The 16,370-nt window shown below is 49.8% G+C and overlaps 1 protein-coding gene across 1 annotated transcript in view; it reads left to right on the plus strand.

Moving 5' to 3' along the window:
- The window catches only part of LOC136987106 (zinc finger E-box-binding homeobox protein zag-1-like), a 31,453-nt gene extending 15,471 nt beyond the window's left edge, over nucleotides 1-15,982 (plus strand). Inside the window, exons 2-6 of the mRNA XM_067284774.1 lie at nucleotides 6,622-6,827; nucleotides 6,976-7,254; nucleotides 7,333-8,733; nucleotides 13,608-13,797; nucleotides 13,870-15,982. Of these exons, the coding sequence (XP_067140875.1) occupies nucleotides 6,622-6,827; nucleotides 6,976-7,254; nucleotides 7,333-8,733; nucleotides 13,608-13,797; nucleotides 13,870-14,063 (2,270 nt within the window). The 3' untranslated portion in view covers nucleotides 14,064-15,982. The remainder of the gene's footprint in view (nucleotides 1-6,621; nucleotides 6,828-6,975; nucleotides 7,255-7,332; nucleotides 8,734-13,607; nucleotides 13,798-13,869) is intronic.
- The last annotated feature ends 388 nt before the right edge of the window (nucleotides 15,983-16,370 follow it).

Consider the following 16,370-nt stretch of genomic DNA (forward strand, 5'->3'; position numbering starts at 1 on the left):
CAAAGCAAACAGTAGCGGGACAGTTGCGGGTGACAGCCGTCTCGACAAATAGCAGTATAATCTGGACGTTCGCGCCGGAGAGAAGCGACGAGTGGGCGCGATCGCGCGTCCGGGAAGCGATTCCTTCGACTCCTCTCCTTCTTACTCTTCTCGTCCCGGAGGGAGTTCGGGTCATTCAATGGCCAAAGGAGCGGGGAAAGCCGGAGAAAGTTGGCCACGGTGGCGGAATGGGCGGGACGCGGAATAATTAGGATGCGACGGAGACGTGCCGGCGACCATTAAATATCATTTAGTATCGAACTAGAGATCGATCCAATAGACGGAACACCGAGCGTGTGGCGGAGGAGGGGGAGCATGTCGCGTCCGAACGTGAGAAAACTAAAATTAATGGCCGGTAGAGAATTGATGGAGAAAGCCATCAACCCGAACGAGATCGGGGGCCGACAACAAATAGTCGGATGACTTTCGAGGTCGTTTAACGAAATCCGGCCCGGAAACGCCGGGGGTTTTCGTCCACTCCGTCACGGCGCGCTACTCTCTTCGTTCTTTTTTTTTCTTCCTCCCGGAGCGGCTTAGAAAATCGCCAGTCGGTGGCCGAGACGGGGCCGGTGGCCGCGCGTAGGCCACCGGACGTCGAGCCGAGGCCCGGTGGAAGCCGCCGGGCGGAGGAATGTCGAGAGTGACTCATCCCCGTTGCCCGCCGTCGAATAAATAAAGAGGGGGTCCGCGGGGCGACGTTTACCATCCCTAGCTTCTCCCCCGTTCGATCTTCGGCGCGGCTGCCGCTCCGCCAAGATCGCTCGGTCCCCGAACGAGGGGGGGAAGGAATTCCTCAGTCGGTGTCCGAGGGGGGACTACTAACTGTTGACGGGATTTTAGGCAGATTGCCAATCCACTTTACCACGTCGTCCGTTTAACCGTCGTGCTCCGGTTTTAGGGAATTTTCAGAACAGGAAGACGAATCCTTTCCCTCCGCCAGCAGAAACGATAATCCGCGGATGGACAGAAACGGTGCCACTCCGACTTCCCGGTCTTAATCTAATAAAAAGCCTCCCGCGGTCGCCTTTCTCCACCCTCGTTCAATTAATTGTCCCCGGCTCCGCTCCTTCCTTCTTCGTGTCGGGGGACGGGGGTTTTCGGCGCGGAAAACGTTAAAACGAGCGTAATTGGCTTAAGGCGGCGGACGGGACCGAATGCGGAAGAGAGGCATCCTTTTCGTTCCGAGGGAGGAGTTGTTAAAGAGAAGCCGCTGGCCGGGGGAGAAGGTCGGAGTATTTTACATTTCGGAGGAGAAGGAGTGGCAGGAGCGTGGCTCGAATGCCCTAACGTTCCTCCCGTCCCGTCGCGGTCTGTCTTTTTCGTATTCGAGACGGGAAGAATGGATTTTATGCAGAACCGCTTTCTGGCTCGGGCGATCCGCCTGCCAAAAGTTTATTGGCGAAGTGTGGGCGACGAATAAATACCCGCTCGGGTTACGGCGCCCTTCCTTTTTTCGGCTAAACCCTCCGTATCGACGACACTTCCATCCCCCTCCGTCGGGATCCGAATTACTCGTTCCCCCCTTGGCTAAAAGTACATCTCTCGGTAATGCATACGCGGGACCGAGAGATGTACTTTTGTACCTAAATAAAGAATAAAGGTGCCGGTTGGCCAAAAATTCGGAATCGAGTAGTAAATCTCGTTGCTTTCGTCGAACGACTCGTGCTACCTCTTCTTTTGTCGACTCCGTCCGAACTTCTGGTCTTGGGTTTCGACTTTCGCCGAACGGGGGTGGAAGACGGTACGGACGGGGTGGGCCAAGTTTTTCGTCGGGTCGGCCCGGCAGCTGCTCCGCGCGCTTGGATGCCGTCCACAGCTGTTTCCGTCTGGCGAATTCCTCTTCTTCTTCTCTTCGCGCGTCGGGATGTCACCTCGCCGGCCCGCGCCGTCAGCTGCCGGATTCCGTTCGCTTTGGAAGAAGGCAGCTGGGTCCTTCCGCTCGACCGGTCCGACAACGGGATTTGGTTTGGAAATTTGGCGCCGTTATTGTCTCGCGCTTGTAGCCGTTCAAGCATCATTTAGCTTTCCTGCGCTACCTGCTCGCTCCAACTGACAGGTGGTGCTCCGGTCGTTTTCTTCTACTTCCGGTCCACTAGATTGGGGGAGGATTCCTCCTCCGCATCGATTCCTAATTTCCCGACTTACATCGACTTTATTTTTTCCCGTTTTCTCTCGGCAGTTGACCCGGAGAAGATGCCAGAAGAGGTCGACGTAGATCACCTGGGACCCCGAGATCCGCGGCCGGGCACGCCGGCCTCCGAAACCAAAGAGGCTCTGCCCCCGACTTCCATGGATTGTCTTCCAGAAGACGGCCTCGTCTCGTCCGCCTCACCCGTCCCGCCCAGAGACGACCCACCCGCCGTCAACGGCCACCGCGGCCGGGAGGAGAGGACCAACGGGATGGTCAAGGAGCAAGCGCGCATCCGACAGTTCCTCAACAGGCAACGACACGGCGGTCGTCTTCCCTCGGCCGGTCGACGTCGACCGCGACCGAAAAGGTGAGCATTGTGCCGAATTTCTGTTCTTCGGACCGCCACAATCGACGCTTTTCCTCGGGGCGACAGGGCGACACCGTTGCCATTAGCCGGCTACCGCCGAACAAAACCCGGCTTCCAATCAGTCGCCTCTCAATGGACGTAGTCGGGACGTGCCCGACCGCTTTGTATCGATGTCATCGTCTCTCTCCTCCCTCCGACCGTATTCAATCTCCTTTCTTTCGTCTGTCTCCGACTTACTTCCGGCTGCTACTTCCTCTTCTCCGCATTGCTCTTTTGTTTGGCAGGCCTGATTCACCAGTCTCCTACCTCCTCCGTATTAGTCATCGTCGGGGAGCTCGAAAACCCCAAGTCGAGTGGCGGCTCGTCGCCCGCTAGCCGGGATGTTAAGATATTCGCCTCCTCCCTCTCCTACCAGAAAATTCCCCAAAAAGTTCCGAAAATTCCCTCCTAATCGCGCCCGAAACGGCAGCCGGAACTCGGGGCATTACCGTTTAATTGCCAGAGAAGATATATAAAGAGGCGATAAAAAAGTAATATGGCGGCCGACGACACTTCCGGCTAACCACCTCTTTAATTAAAAAGCCATATTCGCTCGGTCCTCTCCCTCTCCGTCCCGTTTCCTCTTTTAATAATAGCGCCGTCCAGTAAGTTAAACGTTAAATATTTAGTCGAGCAAGATGGCCGGAGGAACAGGTGCGGCCAAGTTGGCCACCCGATACGTACGCAGGGGGGTGATGGATGCGTGACGCGGGCTCATTACCGAGCGGAATGCATAAAATCGGCGATTCCCTCCCTCCGGGAAGCCAGCCAATCGGATTATCTGGCAATCCGGCCCCCGACCGATTGGGATGCCAGGTGAGTAGCTTCACCTGGCGGCAAAGCGAGAGTCGCTATCGATTACCCGAAGGCGACTCCGCATCCCGCGCATTAACCCGGCTTTCTTGCATAGGAAATGGGCTTCTCCCGGGACGTTGTTTCGGTCGTGTACGGATTTAAATCTCGCCGCTCTTCCACTCGGAAGCCCGTGCAGAAAGGAACCAGCGCCGGGCCGTCATGTATTATGCAAGCGCGCCACTCTCTCTCTCTCTTGCTCTCCCCGCCACCGGCTAATTTGAATGTCAAAAGTCGGATGCTCCGGACCGGAAAACCGGGACGTTTCCGCACCGGCCGGGCCGGGACCGGGCCCGGATTCGGGCCGACGGAGAGCGAGAGAACGGAAGAGGTGAAGGAGAGCCACGCCGGCCTTGGGTTTCCTTAATTAAAAGAGGTTAATTAGAATAAGCAGCTGTAGATGACGTTAAAAATACACGGCGCGCCGTGTAGCGTAATTAATTAAAGATTCAAAAGCCGCGGAAGAGCCAGAAAAAAGCGCCCAACTGTCGGATTGCGGCCCGTGTCTGTTCCGGCCGTCAGGCCCGTCCGGCCCGGAAGGAGGGCGTGTGGCCCCCTTCCCCCGGCAGAAGAAGAAGAGAGCGGAATAATTGAGCTGCTCCGGTAAACACTTTCGATCTGGGAAAATAGCTCGGCTTGCCTTCCCCCGTCTCAATTTGTCAACGGCCGAAATGTCATCGGTGCGACAGTCGAGAATAGCAAAGCGGAATCGAATAACGTCCAAACTATATAAAATTACAGTGTTGTCACCGGCGGAAAAAGCGGAGCGGAAAAAAAAGACCCGTCATTTATAAAGAGGAATTCCTGCCCGTAGATGGCAGCACGTGGCAGGTAGGGGAGAGCCCACTCCTCTCCATTCATCAACCTTTTTAATGCCGACGACCTTTTTCCTCCGACACCTCATTTGGGATAACTTGGTGCAATTTCCGATGTCACCCTGCACCGAGACTCTTCCCCCCTTCGCCCCGGCCCGTTATTACTCGGCCGACGCGGGACCGGCCGTCGCCATGGCAACCGGCCGGCCTGGCATTATCGTCGTCCGAGATTCCGAAGTTTCGTTCCTCCTCCGAGTCCGATCGATGGCGCTCGCTCCGGACCCGGCGGCCCGCACGCGCGCGCCCTCTTTGGCGTCGGGCCGGCCACGGAAGCTTGGCGCGGTGCGGAGGGTTGAGCCGGAGAGAGAAAGGAACGCGTTGGGTTGGGCTTTTTAATTTCTCGTCCCGTCCACCTTCCCGCACGCTCCGGTTGACTAAAGAGGGCAGACGAGCCAGAAACGCGCTTCCTATCTCCCCGTCTACCCTCTCACCCCTCCGCCTCGCTCATTGGACGGCACGTCACCGAATCTTCGGACGGACGCACCGGATAAGCGGGCGCGCTGGCTCCGCCGCGCCGTACGGCGCGCGCCGATCGATGCGCTTTCCATTCCGTTGCCGATGCAAACGATTTCGCCACCGCGCGGCTTTCGTCGCTTTCCGGCCTTCCGTCCGCGCGATTAGCCCAGGACAAACCGGCTTAATGCAGCAGGACGGAACCTTATCGCTCCAGATAAGCCACGCGCCGGGCCATTCTCTCGTCGCGCGCCCCATTCGAGCGCGAATAAGCCAATTGCCCACGCACAATGCGCGGGCCGACGATTAAAGACCGCTATCTGCCGCGGGGAGGCAGCGGCCCACTAACGCCATCTATCAACGGTAATACGATAAGTGGACCCGCAGGAGCCATCCGCCAGATTACGGACGGACCGACCGACCGACGGGATACGGCGCATCGCGTCCGCGCCCGGAACAAACGGCAATCGAATGAGGTAGTCGGCGGCCCCTGGGCCCGCAGGCTGCCTCGCCCTTTTCCGTGGATTCCGGCAAGGATTTACCGGCGCGCGGCGTCGGCGGGAAGAGAGTCGCTAATTCTTCCTTTGCCTTAATCACCGGTGGATGCGGACGATGTCTCATCGATCGCCGTCCCTTCCGAAATGTTTGCTGGCTAAGTGGTAATTATCGCCCGAGTGGCCCGTTTGCGCCCGCCCGACCCCGTCTCGAGCCGTAGTTGCCAATTCCCCGCGGTCCTCCACTCGTGCCGATTAATTCCGACGCCGACAGCGCCATTTATTCACCTCTCGAGCGTCCGTTCGGCCGTAGGCGGCGGGCGACGCGTCGCAACAGTCGGCGCTCTCCCTCGCCCTCCAATTTATTCATTATCGGCCGGCGCGCTCCTTAATTAATGCGTTATTAAATCGGGTCGGGAGGGAGGTTTTTGGGCCTCCTCCTCCGGCCAACGGGAAGGAAGAAACAACCCGACAGACTCCCTGTTTGCGGGGATCCTCCGTGGCGCGAGGACGGGGGCGGGAATTAGCATCGATCGGGTGGCGCGGAGAGCCCGCATCGGGCCGAGGGAAGCCGCCATTGGCCGATTGTCGGCCCTCCGACTCATCGATCGGGCCGGGAGCTAACGACGCTGGGAAACAATGCCGGCCGGGTGCCTTTTTTTTTCGGGGGTCCAGGTAAGCCGGCTTTGGTGGGGAACCGAATCGATGCTGCGGTGGGGCAGCGGATTTGACAGCGCGGATGATTTATAACGCGGAGGAGACGGCCTCAATTTGTATCGGCCGCTTCGGATGGAGATGAAGGGCGCCATGTTGGACGGCCCGAAAAGTGCCGGGCCGCGGGAAGGACGGCGTGGCCCTTATCGGCGGCCGAGACACAGGTGCCGTCCATTAACATGTAAATCGGACGGCGGTCCCGCCACCGAGCGGGACTGCCTCCATTCCACCTGGCCAATCGGCTGGTGGGGGTGGTCGGCGTGGCGCCCCCGCGGCTTACTCGGCACCGTAGCCAGACGCCGGCTCAAACTATCCGTTTGTAGAATCGATTGTGTGTGTCAGGTGAACTGCACACACTCATTTCTTTGACTTGTCTCTGCGCTCTTTCCTTATCTGACTTTTTTCTCGGCTTCTTGTTGCCTCCTCTAATGGAAACTGTTGCCCGAAGACCGGCAGCGCCCGTTTTTCGCCCCGCGTCGAAATATAATCCTCGCTTTCCGATGACAAATTGTTAAATTTAACCGGGAAGGAGAAGAAATAAAAAGGAGGAAGCGTTTTGCCGGGGACGGCTGTAATGAAGGAGAAGCGGGCCTTCTCTCTTCCTCTGTCGATAATTGCATGCGTGACGCTAATCGCAGTCGCTGTGTGTATTTGCAGAAGTGGCCGAGACCTTGGGCACCCTTCTCAAGTGTCCACATTGCGACTTGGTGCTAGCCGGACACTCTTCCATCGCGGAACACGTCGAGGCCGTTCACGGCCCCTTTCGAGCCGAATCAACGCACAGGTGCAACAAATGCAATGCAGTCTTCACGCTTAGAGATCATCTAGAAAAGCACGCGGTCGTCCATTCCTCAAATGTCCAGGTGAGTCGTCTCTCTCGTCCGCTCGTCTCTTTTCCGTTCTGCTGTAATCTCTCCCCCCTTTATTAACTGATAAATCCCTAGTAGCCATCCGACTAAAGGCTAGATGTTGCATGGCCCTAGAGTTCTTTCTATCCCTTTCCTTACATAGTCCTGCAAGGTGTGCAATAAGACCTTTGCCAACGTCTACCGTCTACAGCGACATATGATCAGCCACGACGAAAGCACGGTCCTCAGGAAATTCAAGTGTCCCGAGTGCGGCAAGGCTTTCAAGTTCAAACATCATCTGAAGGAGCACATCAGGATCCACAGCGGAGAGAAGCCCTTCGCCTGTCCCAACTGCGGAAAGAGGTTCTCGCATTCGGGGTCCTACTCGTCGCACATGACTAGTAAGAAGTGCCTGGTCATGAACCTGAAGGTGAGTGGAGACGTTTACTTTTCTCCGCTAGCGATTGCCTCCCCCGAAGAAAGACGACCGCTCTGACGATGGTCTCGTTTCAGGTGAAAGAAGCTCGAATCGAAATCGTCACGGGGCAGATCTTCGCAGCCAAACAATTCTTTCCGCCCAATCATTCCAAAGTACGACGGAGGAGGAAATGGCAGAGACTCGACTCCACCAACATCCACTTATCTGTCTACCTCAGAACGCTTCCAGAATTACGACTTTCAGAATCAGCCACCCGTCGTCCAATCTTTCCTGCCATCGAGCTACTATCAGCCGCTGACGTCCGTCAACTACTCCACGTCCTCCTTCGTCCGAATGACCACCTACCCGGACTTGGGTCAGGTGGTCCAGGGGCCCGAGTCCGACTCGGGCCTGGATGCGCAAGAAGCCAACCAAGACATGAAGGCGGTCAAGAAGATCCTGGAGATCGTGGGCGCCACCGTCTCTAAGCAGAAGCAGGAAGCCAGCAACGGTGTTTCCGAGCAGTCCGTGGTCAAAAGCGAGGCGTCGGAAGACGGCGGCGATTGCGAAGAGCGTTTCGACAGCCGTTTGGAGCAAGTGCACCATGAGCGTTACCTGTGCAAGAACAACCCAGATTCCTCCCTGGAAGGCCCCAACGTTGCGGAAGAAGGGAGATGCGAAGAGGCAACGGAGGAGGAGGACGAGGCGGCCGGCAAAGATCAGGCGGACGGCATTTTGAACGAGGAAACGCTCCAAATTCTAAAGGACTACTATAACGCTAATCCTTGGAGAAAAGAGTTCGAGGTGAGCAGAATAGCCCAGGAGCTCGGTTGCTCCTCTCAACTAGTCCAATTCTGGTTTCAGAGCATGCGTACCCGCGATAAATCTCTGAATTGCAGATCTGAGCCTATTCACGTACCAAAGTACAAACCACAAACTCCCTTGAGAACTTCCCCGTACACTCCGGTGGTCCCTCATTATAACGGTGCCATTCCTCTCCAATGGTACTCGCAGAGACAGCATAGAGAGACCGGCGACACACTGCCTTTGCAGTGTCTAACTACTATCTCGGTGTTCAACGAACCTTACACAGCAGACGACAACGAACAACCTTTAGACCTGTCCATGAAAGGAGGCCACAGGGAATTTCAGGTTCTCAATCTAAGTCAAAAATCCAAAGATTCCAGCGATGGAGAAACGTCGAGCCAGCAGGGTTCCGCCAGTCCCAGAAACGTAGAAACCTCGCCGTTATACAAGTACGTGCAGCGAGGGAGTCTCTTGTCCGGAACGTGTGCCACTTCGCTCTCGCCCAAGTCGCAGGACGAAGATCACTCTTCCACCGTTCAGTCGGCTTCCTTTTCACTTTCGCCCTTCGGGGGCGACGGGGGTAGAAGATCTTCCTCTTCCGACACGGGTTCCACGGGGGAAACCGTGCTGGAAGACACAGACGGAGAAACGGGAAGCCCCAAATTGAAGAGGATAAGGAAGAAAACGTGGAAGCAGGTGAGTACCCACGCCTATCCTTTCCTTTTTAAATCCACGTCCAAGGCTTATTTAATTGGGAAATTATTTCCCAATTAAACGTCTGCTTTTAGCAAGGCGTAAAATCCGAATATCGAATGTACGACATTCGATACGACGGTGACGATAATTCTCCATCAAAGCGAAAGACGGATTACCGTTCTGCTAGACAGGTCTGATATCGATCTTGCATAAATTAATGGGGACAAGAAAAAATAATAAAACACATTGCATACTCTAGCTTGGAAGAGATGCCACGTTTCCGGGAGCATCCCGTTCGACTCGATTCTGTGACGTGGGCGGTTAAAGGAAACACAAATATTCACGTGGCTAGATTATAAACGTGTTTCCTTTTTTTTAAATCCTACGCCGCACGGTCGAGAGCCCGGAATTTTTGGGTACCTGTCAAATTCCTTTCCATAATGTCGTCACAAAAATCTTTATCCGTGATGATAAGAGATGGCACTGCGATAACCTGTCAATTTAATATATCTCCGGTGGCATTTTTCAAATTTCTTTTTCTTCTCTAAAAAGTCCGTCTCGGTCGTTTCCACGTGGCACTTCATAATTGAATATTTACCATTGTTTTCCTCTCTTCCAAACAATACAAACCGAGGAAACGCCCCCCAAAATGGTGCTGATTCCGCTTTTATTTAACGAAAACACGGGAAAATAAGTGCGTTTTAATACCTTTACATTTTCGCGGAAATTTCCTCTGTAAATTTCTCGGTACGAAAAGAAATACATATATCATTTTCTACTTGGAACGTGTTAAAAATAATAACGAAAGTTCCCTTTACAGGCACTCGGTTGGCATTCGACTCGAGGAAGTTAAGGGGAGGGAATTTTTATTTGATTTATTAAACGAAAATTTAATTTTTTTAATCCTTAAACTTTTGATGTGAGAAACTGGAAATCGCTTCCTTTCTAACTACTACCAATGACATTAACATACTTAATACTTATTAGACAGTTTCCGAGCACGTTTAGGGAGATAATTCGCGCCATTCCATACGCGAAAGTACTGTTTATTCTCCTTTGTCAGTACATCTTTGTAAGCCCGACTTAAGCTTTCCCCCCGCCGTTGTGGAAATACTTTTAAAAGGAATTTTCCGGCCGGTATCGGGGATTTTCGAATTCTTCTTCCCTTACGTAATCTTGGAGAAAAACATTTTAGAACATTGAACATTTCTCACCCCGTTTAATTATCTCATTTCTTGTACTCTTTCGCGGAAGTTTGTCGTCACTTTGTACAGTTAGGAAGAAACCCTCGCCGGCCAGTGTACTTTTAATGGCTCGGGTTTTTTCTTATAAACTAGCAAACAAAGCCGGAGACAGTTCACCCGACAGATAAAAAAAAAAAAAAAAAAAAAAAAAAAATTCTGTCGATATTTCTTGTTATAAGCAATGTTATAAATTGTTAATTAAAGGAGGAAGTGTTTTAAGAACGGGTTCGTAACTTGGTATCCGCCATTTTTTAAGGAATATTTTACAATAGAAAAAGTCAATACGGACGTCGTCCATCTTTTGCCCAGACGAACGAGATTATAGCTATTACGGGTGATCTAGAGGTGTTAGGAGGCTCTAAATAATCTCTTAATTAAAACGTTTCGTTTATCTTAACGAAAACTTTGATAAATGTTTACCGTGACGTAATCTACGACCTAATAATTAGACGACGATAGCCAGAAACAGCCCAGATGATAGTTGACCCGGCCGGGTGGCCGAAAATTAAAAAAAAAACCATCAAAATTCCGAAAAAGTTGGCTGCATCCAATGGCGATAGTCGAACGGGCCAGTGTGGCATGTTTATCCAATAAGCGATAAGATAGCAAATCGGGGGGGGTTCGAAGTTCAAACCCTGTCTCGTCCGATTACTTTCATGCTAATCGGGAGGAGGGAGAACTAAGGTTACGCCTAAGAAAAAAAGTAGTAATAAGAACGGTGAAGAAAAATTCTAATTCTGAAGAAAATCGCGACATTTTAGTCTTCTCTACGTATATTTTGAACAATAGACGTATAGACTAGTGGTTCTCCACGTCTGTCGCATGACGGACACACCGTAGTGAACCGCGGATCCCTGATTGAGGAGCGTGGGTGTACTGTACACTACACCTCTAGTCACCCGTTAACGTCACTGTTAGCGGATTTTCTCATTAACTAAAAGCTTCCTAAATTACTTTACACCGACCTTTCAATTAGTTTAGCACGAGAAGTGGTAAAGGAACCCCCCAAAAATGCCTATTTTAATCGGTTACCGCCGCGGGAACGACGATAGTAACGGTGTTAGGAACGAATAGAAAACACGATATTTACATTTACAATTGTTAATATCTTAAAACGTAAACAGATTAAAAACGAATTCTCGTCAATATTTATAATAATTGATCAAAAAAGGATGATAAACGTGTAGAGGAAGAAAGTAAATATTTTGATTATTTCTCTGTTAGGATCTTTATATTCCTCACTCTTAAATTTATCAGACGTTAGCTGGGCGCGAACGAGGGGGGAAGAAACTGTCCGTCTGTTGCGACGTCACCGAACCAAGCTCTTCCGAATTAAGACGCTCGCACTTGTCTAACGTTACGTAACTTCCGGGAAAATATAAATTGAAACTAAAGAGTTAGTGACACTCCAGTATTAAGTACTAAAGTTTATCTGTTAACCCACCTGTTGAGAAAACACTATTGCGGCTCCGGCCCTGATCGAAACGGTCGAAAGCCATGTCGTCACGTAAAAAGTTCAATACCAAGGCTAAATTAGTTATTATAAACTTTCCGAGCGATTAGTGTCACCTGATATCACACCACGTTTCGACACTTTCGGATACGTGGCGTCTGTAGTATAATACCTAATAAGAATGCACCAAACTAGAGATTAAGTCGGAATTCGATGCCGTTTAACAATGCGAAGAAGACCGGAAAAACTGCACGCGGCCGGGCGCGAACCCACGACCATTTTAGAGAGTATGGGAACAGGTGCCCGCCACGCAACTCGCTGACACGTAGATCAAAGATGGCCGTTCCGGGGTGAGAGCTTTTGCCTCCTCCACCTCGTGCCCCACACTCGGTGCCCGTGTTGCCCGTATACGGTTCCATGACAATACTCGAGACACTACGCTCACGGGATTGAAAGTTTGCAGCAAAGATGGCGTCATTGATATCGATGGCGATTACCTACGAGATCGAATTGTAATCGTAAATTGTCGATCAGATTCTTTTAAAATGATCCGATATTGTCTGAAGGAAGAACAGGGCTTAAAGGTTTTATTCGTGAAATTTCGACAAAATTATTGCAATAATAATAATGAGGAAGCGATAAGATCGAAGTAAACCTTTAACTGTTGATTGGCTTTTACTACTTCATACCTTCTTTAAAAAAGAATCATTTGTTCTATTATTAAGCAATTTCGAGTGTTTCTCTTGTGGGAAGATTGAATCTTTTTTTCTTCTTCTCTTCGTTTCAGATTTTTAGAATTAAAATAATAAATTGTATTCCTCGTGTAAATATATGTCAATTTTTTTACGTAAAAACTAATTAAGGTGAAAATAACATTTTACCGCCAGCCATCGAGTTTTTACTAGAATCCCTCTGTTATGTATAATACATAACAGAGGAAAAGTGCTGCCGCCGGTCAAAAAAGATCCCCAAGTTTTCATGTTCTTTTGGACTCGGAACCTCGAAATATTGAGAAATGCAAAGAAAATCGGGAATTTTTTCTTTATGTAGGGATGTGTGGGGGGGACACGATTTCGTTCACCCTCTTTGAAGCTTAATAACTCCCGTGCTTTTTGTCGAAAATTTCTGAAATTTTACAGGGAGGTTTGTATATTAGGAGGATCCGTGCTATTAAATTTTGGTGGTTAAAGGTCAAGGGAGTGGGGAGATAATGGGGGTCGTGCGTATCTCGAGTAGGATCGGACTCAATGACGATTTTACTTGTTATTAGCAATTTTTTAACAATTTTTTACAAAGTTATAAATAAATGTAACTTACAAAAAAATCCAACAACGAGTTGTGTAACTTTCCCGCTGTTAAAAAATCACTTTTACGGTATATTTTTAATTATGATAAATAAAATTGTGTGTGGTGCCATCTCTTATGATATTTTTGTTATAAAATAAAAGCCTTGTTAGTGGCAAAAGGCTTAATTTTGACGGTAGTGACGAGCTTGGTAAAAAAATTGTAAACACTAATAACGAATAACATCTTCGTTAAGTCAGACCCGTCTGGAGATACGACACGCGACAGCCCTTTATCTCTTCGCTCCCTGGACGTTTCACCATCAAAATTTAACAGAATCCATGCCCCCTTATACACAAGCTACCGTGCCGAATTTCGTTTCTTCGTTTCATTACCCTATGCTGAGATATTAAACGAAATAGACGACAACACATAAACACACGTATCCACGGGATTTTTTTTCCCTTTGACTTTTTTTGGGTTCGGGAGGAATCAAAACCTGGAGATTTGCAAAATACCCGGAGGGTCAAATTTGATGCGATTCCAATACTTTCCCTTGTTATGTATACGTAACAGCCAGGAAAGTAAAAGTGTATAAAGAAGTGCCGGGAGAGGGGGAAAACAGCAAATTGGGGGTGGCACTATTAGAAAAAGTTTGAAAAACACTGTATTAGAATACAAGCTCCTATACAATCCTATTCTAAGATTGTTAACCAATGTTTTATGTTGGGATTTGGAACCAACGCTGCATCCCGACTTCGGAAAGGATAATCACGTATTTAAACAGAGGAGTTTACTTTTAAAAATGTCTTCACTCTATTTAATAGGCCATTGTAAGTATTGTAAATGGAAAATAGAAGGTTAAGTTTTGTATTTGTTTTGTTTCGTTTCAGATGGAAGCCGAAGAGAGCCATAGCGCAGTGGAGGACAGTGCCGAGGGCGAGGAAGAAAGTGGTGGCAAACGTCGAAAGTCTTGGAAACAGCATCGACTCGAGAGCGAAGAGGGCATGTATGGGTGCGACCAATGTGATAAGATGTTCAGTAAGCAAAGCTCGCTAGCGCGTCACAAGTACGAACATTCAGGTGGGTAGAGGAGGAAAGTCGTAGGAGGGCCAGGGGTGACATTTACTGTAGTAGTTTGTCTGTCTTCTTCAGGTCAAAGGCCCCACAAGTGTGACGTGTGCAACAAGGCTTTCAAGCACAAACATCATTTGACCGAGCATAAGAGGCTGCATAGCGGCGAGAAACCGTTCCAGTGCAAGAAGTGTTTCAAGCGTTTCTCTCATTCTGGATCGTACAGCCAGCACATGAATCATAGGTACAGTTACTGCAAACCGTATCGCCAATGATCGGGTGTTCTCCAGAACGTGTAACGTACCCATGGTCGACCAACGAAGCCAAAGATTTTCGTGGATACCACGAAACGTGCCAAAACTGTTATTGCCCAGTTTTCTGTATAGAAGTGGCAGCCTGCCAGGGAAGAAGAGGCGCGCAACGTGTTCCTCCGCAGGAACTGTCTAGTCGGTGCCTCACTTCATTCACAAAAGCGAGAGAATACTCACGTGTTAGAGGAATCAAAGTATGCCGTACCATCAATGTTACTGTAGTATCCATTGTTGATCTTTTCACCTGTTCATCGATGCAGCTACCAAATATTCTAGTTTTCTGAATTTCATAGATCTTTAATGGTTTCCCGTTGATTAGTAGCCTAATCGGCGGACGTGTGCTTGTGACTGTTTTCGTGTCTTTTAAAGAAAGGTGCTTCGCTACAGAAACCTCCCGTGACGGGCGGTAGTGAGCTAAACCACAACGAGATTTTCCTTGGGTTTATTTTCCGTTTCCAATAAAAAAAAAGACAAAAAGCCACGGAAATACACCATTTCCAAAACTGCCTTATGTTTGGTGATGTGCTGTGCCAAAGAATGTTCCTAGAACTTCATCTGTTACGTCATAACGGTGCATGCTGCTAAATCGGAGTGATATGCAAGTCACCAAAGAACAGTTTTAGTCCAGACGTCGGCGAGTATGATTGTCGAATGCTCAAACTCGCCGACGGTTGTTTCCGTTCTGTTTAGCCAAAGAATCTCACGGTTGGATCCGAGAATGGACGTGGGTACGGAGCCAAACTCTCTGAGCCATTCCAGCGATCGGGCGCGACGTCTCGCGCCAGGAACATTTCTGTACATATTCTACGTCATAACTGTTCATCCTCTTTCCTTTTTTTTTTATATCTGCGTGTGAGTGGCGTCCAAGTCGCAGTTGCCGCCGGCCGTCCGGGCGGGAGCAGAATGTCTTCCACTTCGGAACCGAACCGTCGATCCAGCACAATTCCTAGCAGTGACGTCAGGCCACTCCCCGAGTGGCGACTCGGGACGGCCACCCCCGGAGATCCAAAAAAAAAAAAATTCGACAAACAGCCGCATCGATTCGCTTCCGCACACTCATATCAGCCGACGGGGCGCTCGGTGGCAACCGCGCTCTCTTCTATCCAGATGCTGAATGAAGGGCACGGCCTGTACCTAGCTTTCTCACCCTTCTGCCTAGTCACCACCCCGGGTCGTCTCGGCCCGCCGCCGACCCTCCTCCACCGCCCCGCGATGGGGAGGGCCGGCCCTCCGCCCGCCCTTCGACCGGAAACGAACAACAACCGAGGCTTCCATCAGAAGGAACTTCATCATTCAGTGGCCTTTTCCCCATTTTCGTTGTTCTTTTGGTGTTTGTCATTCCAGGTCGGAGCGGAGCGACGCATTCAGTTTTGATACCGAGTACCTGCACGTGCAATAAAAGAAAAAAAAAAAAAAAAGAGTTGAATTCCCATCATTTTGTATGTTATCTATTTTGTATGATTTGATTTGGACCGTGTCCGTCGGAGAAGACAACGTCACAGTTCCTTCATCAGTATCTTTCCAGTACATACATCGCATATACATATATATATATATATAAATACAAATGAATAAATATATTATATATTATATATATATTATATATATATATAAATATACTTAGTGCCAAACTCCATTGTGCCAACGAATGGGTTTGAACGAGTACTTGTGGAAATTTTAAAGCTAGAATAGTCATACTCTGGATGGATGCAAGGTTTTTCTCTATTCTTGTTGCTAGCATGTTAGACTTGTTAACGTACAATCCGTCTGGTTGTACGACCACTGATATATCGGACATGTGTGCATTTCGTTGAGATATATTTATGCAACTATTTATTTCATGTATTTTTTCAAACGATAATAAAAAGAAAAAAAAAGTCTTACCAACTTTCCGACTGTCTTCACCCTTTCTCGCGCCTATCGATTGCCAAATTGCCCTTCTCGGTAATAAGATATCCTTCCGAAAAGACGTCATCGATCCGGACCGAGTGACGGATTCGACGGCCCGGACCTTATCCTCCGGCCCGGGGCACGGATACGTGGCGGAGATGGGCGCCGGGATTACAAAGAGGGAGGAGATTTATTGTCCGGATTGATCTTTATCTCCCTTCCATTCGGTCCTCTCTTAATTGCCCGTTTTGCCTTTTTCCGCCGCTGGCTTCGATCTCCCCCATTAACCGACGTCGTAAAAATCGCCCAAACGAAAATTTCGCCCGCCCCACTTTCGCATCTTATCTGTCGGTCCGAACGGGTTCCCCGCTCCGGACGCCA

This window comes from Centruroides vittatus, unplaced genomic scaffold (assembly GCF_030686945.1).
Source record: "Centruroides vittatus isolate TY-2023 unplaced genomic scaffold, ASM3068694v2 scaffold_1444, whole genome shotgun sequence".
Classification (NCBI taxonomy): domain Eukaryota; kingdom Metazoa; phylum Arthropoda; class Arachnida; order Scorpiones; family Buthidae; genus Centruroides; species Centruroides vittatus.